This window comes from Arachis hypogaea, chromosome 1 (genome assembly GCF_003086295.3).
Source record: "Arachis hypogaea cultivar Tifrunner chromosome 1, arahy.Tifrunner.gnm2.J5K5, whole genome shotgun sequence".
Classification (NCBI taxonomy): domain Eukaryota; kingdom Viridiplantae; phylum Streptophyta; class Magnoliopsida; order Fabales; family Fabaceae; genus Arachis; species Arachis hypogaea.
The window spans coordinates 13,426,740-13,433,861 of record NC_092036.1 but is presented as its reverse complement, the minus strand read 5'-3'; the positions used below and the strand labels follow the sequence as shown (position 1 = coordinate 13,433,861).

At 36.8% G+C, this 7,122-nt stretch overlaps 1 protein-coding gene across 4 annotated transcripts; it reads left to right on the top strand.

Annotated features, from left to right (window-relative positions):
* The first annotated feature begins 226 nt into the window (after window positions 1-226).
* LOC112798150 (ABC transporter B family member 2) lies at window positions 227-6,208 on the top strand. 4 transcript variants are annotated; one of them, XM_025841352.3, is made up of 11 exons: window positions 227-395; window positions 572-900; window positions 1,511-1,565; window positions 1,657-2,293; window positions 2,370-2,910; window positions 2,999-3,378; window positions 3,548-3,951; window positions 4,178-4,419; window positions 4,506-4,753; window positions 4,845-5,257; window positions 5,388-6,208. In XM_025841352.3, exons 2-11 carry the CDS (start codon window positions 613-615, stop codon window positions 5,948-5,950), a joined length of 3,771 nt encoding a protein of 1,256 aa, XP_025697137.1. In that variant the 5' UTR covers window positions 227-395; window positions 572-612; the 3' UTR covers window positions 5,951-6,208. The 4 variants fall into 4 exon arrangements, with proteins under 4 accessions (XP_025697137.1, XP_072094066.1, XP_072094062.1 ...); XM_072237965.1 differs by having other exon boundaries at window positions 228-390; window positions 575-900; XM_072237961.1 differs by having other exon boundaries at window positions 228-433.
* The last annotated feature ends 914 nt before the right edge of the window (window positions 6,209-7,122 follow it).

Here is a 7,122-nt window from a genome sequence, read left to right as displayed (position 1 = left end):
AGTTGAACCAGAGTCATAAATTATTGCTTAAAATTTAAGAAAGAACGCGCAAAAAACGACAATGGTACTTAACTGTTGCATGAATCATCTAAACTTAATTTCGATCTTTCTTACCCATATGATTTTCTTCTTCACTAAGTATAACTAAGTACGTACAGACAAATTAAGCGGCTATGGTTAATCCATTCTCTTATATATGTAAATGCTCTGCTATTAAAGCGAATTCCATTCATTCCTTTTTCTCAATGCAAGAGGGAGATGGTGTAAATCTGCTCGCTACAACAATAATAATGGCTCGTCATCACTAATCCTCAAGACAAATACACAAACATAACCTCTTAGCTTGTGCCTCGTGTCTTGTGGTTCGCCAGAGAAGATCAGAGATCGAAGGCACCGTAACCACGCTCAAACATCAAACCTTTTTTCAGATTAAGTTCGCTTAGTTTATTTTGCATTTGTACACTACCATTGATATCCTCATATTAGTTTTTTCAGTACATACGTTGGTAGCATGAATTTAAGAAAATCTTCTCCTTCTGCACAACTGATATAGTCACATTTGTTGTCACAGCAGCCTCTTGCAATTGTACGAGTTTATAGCTCTCAATTTATATGTCAGAGCAGGAGGAATCGTTCTCTGGTGCCTCGGCAATTGATGAGGCAGCAAATGAAGAGATAAAGAAGGAAGCAGGAAAGAGTAGAAAGGAACAGAGGGTTCCTTTACACAAGCTCTTCTCGTTTGCTGACTTCTATGATTGTGTCTTGATGGCTATTGGATCCATTGGGGCATGTGTTCATGGTGCCTCTGTGCCTGTCTTCTTTATTTTCTTTGGAAAGATGATCAATGTGGCTGGCTTAGCTTACCTTTCTCCCAAAGAAACTTCCCATCGAGTTGCCAAGGTTTGTGCTGAACTATAATATATCCTTGTGTATATTCACGTTTTCTATTTTGGACATCATGTTAGTTACTATAGAAGGTCAGAAGTTAGCTGGTAGTTATGTTAGTTACATTTTTCGAAATTAATAGTTAGTTATTTCAGCAATGCCAGCTGGTAAAGTTTGTTAAAAGCTGAGGTAACTTAAGCTAACCAGAGTTGAAGGTAGTTGGTTAGCTATAGTTAATGTGCAGTTAGTTGGTATAAGCAGCTGAAAACTGGTTCTGTAGTTGAGGCCCTCCATGATTTCAATGCTCATTTTCAGATTCACAAACTTCACTAGCAATTCTCTCAGTTCCCCTTGAACCTCAAATTCTGCATTGCCAAAGCAGAATTTATCACATACATCATCATTACATTCAATATCTACTTTAATTTTTCATCATTTGAATTGGTTAGCTAGCTAGTTAGTTGGTCGGTATCACTCAGCAGACCTTGTCAAACAACGGTTAGACTTCACTTAGAAGTGTCTGTTGGTCTTTTGCTAGTGCTAAACATGCTTGTTTCTTATATGTATCAATGTATGTATATGCAAAATAAAAATAATAATACTTGTTTGCTGCGATGTTTTGCAGTACTCATTGGATTTTGTGTATCTAAGTATAGTAATACTGTTTGCGTCTTGGACAGGTATGAACTTATTTCATGACTTCATTAATACCCAAGTAAAGTGCAATTCTCGTAGATAAATCTTATTTGCTTAATTCTGAGAGATATGCAGAGGTTGCTTGTTGGATGCACACGGGCGAACGTCAGGCAGCGAAGATGAGGATGGCTTATTTAAGATCAATGCTGAATCAAGATATTACTTTATTTGATACAGATGCATCAACCGGAGATGTTATATCTGCCATTACAAGTGACATTATTGTTGTCCAAGATGCACTATCCGAGAAGGTAGGAAATTTGATGCATTACATAAGCAGATTTGCAGCGGGGTTTGCCATTGGATTTGTGAAAGTGTGGCAGATCAGTTTAGTGACACTTGGAATTGTACCCTTAATTGCACTTGCTGGAGGTGCTTATGCATATGTCACATTTGGGCTAGTTGCCAGAGTTCGCAAAGCCTATGTAAAGGCTGGTGGGATCGCTCAAGAGGTGATAGCCAATGTGAGAACAGTACAAGCATTTTCAGGAGAAGAAAGGGCAGTGAGATCATACAGAGCGGCTCTCATCAACACCTATAGAAATGGCTATAAAGCAGGTTTGGCAAAGGGTCTGGGACTAGGCTCCATGCATTGCGTCCTTTTCCTCTCCTGGGCTCTGCTTGTTTGGTTCACTAGCATCGTTGTTCACAAGAATATTGCCAATGGCGGCGTCTCTTTCACTACGATGCTCAACGTTGTTATCTCTAGCCTGTAAGCCTAAGTCTAGCCTTTTTGTTTTGTTCCTTGGTAGATCGAGATCATTTTTATGTATGTTTTGCTCTTTCAGATCACTTGGGCAGGCAGCACCAGATATTTCTGCTTTTGTCCGAGCAAGGGCAGCTGCTTATCCCATCTTTGAGATGATAGAAAGAGACACAGTGAACAAGACCAGCTCCAAGTTTGGTCAAAGATTGAGCAAATTGGAGGGTAACATCCAATTTAAGGATGTATGTTTCAGTTATCCTTCTCGTCCTGATGTACCCATCTTCAACAACCTCTGTCTTGAGATTCCTTCTGGCAAAATTGTAGCCCTTGTGGGAGGAAGTGGCTCCGGAAAGAGCACTATAATATCGTTGATTGAGCGCTTCTATGAACCACTTTCTGGTCAAATACTACTAGACGGGCACGATATTAGGGGACTTGATCTCAGATGGCTTAGACAGCAAATTGGGCTAGTTAATCAAGAACCTGCACTATTTGCTACAAGCATCAAGGATAACATACTGTATGGAAAAGATGATGCAACGCTTGCTGAAATAAATCATGCGGTGACGCTATCAGATGCTCAGACTTTCATTAACAATCTTCCGGATGGATTAGATACAAAGGTAATATGCATGCATGTAGACCTGGCTAGAGGCTGGAGGAAGCTAAGAGTAGGACGTTTCTAATATAATAATGAAATTAATCTTGCAGGTTGGTGAAAGAGGGATTCAACTATCAGGTGGACAGAAGCAAAGGATTGCAATATCTCGAGCTATTGTCAAGAATCCATCAATACTTTTATTAGATGAAGCAACGAGCGCTCTGGATGCGGAGTCAGAGAAGAGTGTACAGGAGGCACTTGATCGAGTGATGGTTGGTAGAACAACCGTGATAGTGGCACATAGGCTTTCTACCATTAAGAATGCAGATATTATCGCGGTTGTTCAGCAAGGAAAGATTGTGGAAACTGGCAACCACGAGGAGCTCATTTCTAACCCAAATGGTGTATATGCATCTCTTGTTGAAATCCAGGAGTCAGCCTCTTTGCAACACCACCCTCGTGTGGATTCTAGCATGGGACAAACATCCAGGTACCTACGTAATTCATAGCAGTTATAAGAATTTAGGTAATTAAACCTTAAAAACCCGCTACGCCAGATAGTATTTAGTCATTGTAATCAAAGATAATGCAACTCTTTTCTATATTCCACTGTCCACCAGGATAAGCACCTACTAAAGTTGATTATTTATTGTTTATAGCGTTTCCCGTACAACAAGCTTTGGTGGTAGTTTTCATTCGGATAAAGAATCTGTTGCCTATTTTGGTTCTAATGAAGGAGAAAGCAGTATTAGAAACAACTCAAGCCATGTCTCGATAAGGAGACTATATTCCATGGTTGGTCCTGACTGGTATTATGGAGTTTTTGGAACCTTGGGTGCATTTATTGCTGGTGCCCTGATGCCACTTTTTGCTCTCGGAATAACTCATGCACTTGTAGCATACTACATGGACTGGAATGCAACGCGTCGTGAAATTAGGAAAATAGCTTTCCTCTTCTGCGGGGCAGCAATTTTAGCCGTTACTGCTTATACCATCGAACATCTGTCTTTCGGAATCATGGGCGAGCGGCTTACCCTTCGTGTCAGAGAAACAATGTTTTCTGGTACTTGTGATCAACTTCTTCTTGTCATTCAAGTTTATCGCTGAAATGTAGATTTATGAGTTTACTTTAACTGTTGAATTTTTTAAGTTAAAACCATGCATTGCAATCACTTTACTTTATACAAGTCCTACACATTTTTCCTCTTGAGGTATGCAAAGATGAACCATATTATTTAGCAATCATTGGTTAAAACTTCATTTAACTTCCCTCACTCATCTGGTTGCAGCTGTTTTGAAAAATGAAATTGCCTGGTTTGATGATACTAGCAACACAAGTTCTATGCTTTCATCACGTTTAGAGGCTGATGCGACTTTATTAAGAACTATTGTTGTTGATCGATCTACAATTCTCTTTCAGAATGTTGGTCTGATTGTTACTTCATTTATTATTGCCTTCATTTTGAACTGGAGGGTTACGCTTGTTGTCTTGGCTACATATCCTTTGATCGTCAGTGGTCACATCAGTGAGGTTTGTTAATCTTGTTCCATGTTTTTTGACATTATTAAGATTTTGGTTCATTTCTTGGATCTCCATAATTTCTTCTATGATTTCAGAAACTTTTTATGAAAGGCTTTGGTGGAAACCTGAGCAAAGCATATCTAAAAGCCAACATGTTGGCGGGGGAGGCTGTGAGTAATATCCGTACTGTTGCAGCATTTTGTTGTGAAGAAAAAGTCATCCACCTTTATGCTCAAGAGCTTGTTGAACCATCCAAGCGTTCATTCAAACGAGGCCAAATTGCTGGCATATTCTATGGCATATCCCAGTTCTTTATTTTCTCTTCTTATGGCCTTGCCTTATGGTACATTATTTAAATATCTTCGATGTTATGTTACATGTAGTATGTTAAAAGCGGGATTTATGCTGACATTTGCATTGTATACCTTTCACAGGTACGGATCAGTTTTGATGCAGAAGGAGCTTTCTAGCTTTAAATCAGTTATGAAGTCGTTCATGGTTTTGATCGTAACCGCACTGGCCATGGGGGAGACTTTGGCATTGGCACCAGATATGCTAAAAGGAAATCAAATGGCTGCATCAGTATTTGAAGTGATGGATAGAAGGACAGGAATAAAGGGAGATGTGGGAGAAGAGTTGCATACAGTGGAAGGAACAATTGAGCTAAAAAATATCCATTTCCGATACCCTTCAAGGCCAGATGTGGTTGTTTTTAATGATTTCAATATGAGAGTTCCTTCAGGGAAGACTGTTGCCTTGGTGGGGCACAGTGGTTCCGGGAAAAGCTCCGTCATCTCTCTTATACTCAGATTTTATGATCCAACATCTGGAAGGGTGATGATTGATGGTAATTAAGATATATACAAAATTTAATGTCTCATCAGTAGCCTTGCTGCTGCTGGTGGTTACTTATCATAATTGTTAGTGAAATCATTGTCCTAAGTTCCTACAATGATGATTCATTATCTATCTTGCAGGAAAAGACATAAGGAATCTTAATTTAAAATCTGTTAGGAAACACATTGGTTTTGTGCAACAAGAACCGGTACTTTTTGCAACATCTATTTATGAGAATATTCTTTATGGAAAGGAAGAAGCGTCCAATTCAGAAGTAGTTGAAGCAGCTAAGCTTGCAAATGCTCATAACTTCATAAGTGGTCTTCCTGAGGGATACTCCACCAAAGTAGGGGAAAGAGGAGCTCAACTATCTGGTGGTCAGAGACAAAGGATAGCTATTGCGAGGGCCATATTGAAGAATCCTGCAATCTTGTTGCTGGATGAAGCCACGAGCGCACTAGATGTGGAGTCAGAACGTGTAGTACAACAAGCTCTAGACAAATTGATGAACAACAGAACAACAATTGTGGTGGCTCATAGGCTATCCACAATAAGAAATGCATATCAAATCTCTGTTGTCGACGATGGAAAAATAGTTGAGCAAGGGACTCATTCGAGTCTGATACAGAACAAGAGTGGAGCATATTATAAATTAGTTAGCCTTCAACAACAACATCAACATTTACATGAGCAACAAAACTAGTCATTTGTCCTATCCATAATATGATAATATATTTGATTATATTAACTTCTAACGGTCGTAGTAGCACTCTGGTCAATTTACAATTGTAAGCTACTTCTTTCCCTAAGTTGTGATGTATAATTCTAGTTGTTCAAGTTATTTTTTTACTTATAACTTAGATTCAAGATAATTTTTTCTTTTTTTTTTTTTTGTTGTCAAATTTAACGCTAAAACGATTTATGCAACTATATTAATGAATATTAAATTATTATGTTTTAATTGCGAGTGATTCTATGTATGGTCACTTTTTCGATTATACATAGTCATATACACGAATAATATAGGAAGACATTTTATTTAACTTAATATATATAATTCTTTTTTATATATATAAAAGAAAAAAAAAAGAGGAAATTATGAGTTATGACTATTTAGTATTTAGTTTTCAAATTATGGCTCCCAAACATTTTGATATGTACACACGAGCGCATACAAAAGGCTACATTGTGGTGCACTCAAATATAAGGGAAATTCTCTGGTGGCCAAGGTTGTAATGACTAAAAATGACCAAGATTTGACTGTCCTATAAACAGATGACATATGGAAAGGAGCATTCAGATTTTTAGTGGGATTGATTGTTATAAATACTAGTAATTATTGCAGGACAAAAAAGGAAATGCCATGACCAAAAATATGTGTATATTATATGGGCCTTTTATGTCAAAAAAAAGTCCTATTAATCATTTTTGAGTGAGTAATACCCAAAACTAAAATCCATTATAATGATGGATCAACAAAACCTCCTGAATTATTAATAAATAACGGTAATCTGAGAAAAAAAAGAAACAAAATCATGGGACACTTATATAAATTCTTGCTATTAATGTATTTGTAACATGGATTATATGGGAGAATAAATTTGTAAAGTGTTTAAATTTTATAACAAAATATTATTTTAATAAAAATAACTATTAAACATTATTATTATTATTATTATTATTATTATTATAATTATTATTATTATTATTATTAAAAGAAATATTATTGGAATTAACAATTTTTAGTATTTTTGGTCATTTTTTGAGCAACATAAATATTAAATTGTATTTAACAGATAAATTTTATTAATTCATGTGTATAAATTTTGAAAAATTTGAGTGAAAATAATAAATATAGGTGTAAATTAGATACTT

Excerpts from the sequence above, each read along its gene's own strand:
- LOC112798150 (XM_025841352.3), top strand. The coding sequence starts at position 613 with ATGTCAGAGCAGGAGGAATCGTTCTCTGGTGCCTCGGCAATTGATGAG. Across the intron at positions 901-1,510 it reads CTTCCCATCGAGTTGCCAAG|TACTCATTGGATTTTGTGTA; the intron begins GTTTGTGCTGAA and ends GATGTTTTGCAG. Across the intron at positions 5,258-5,387 it reads TGGAAGGGTGATGATTGATG|GAAAAGACATAAGGAATCTT; the intron begins GTAATTAAGATA and ends TCTATCTTGCAG.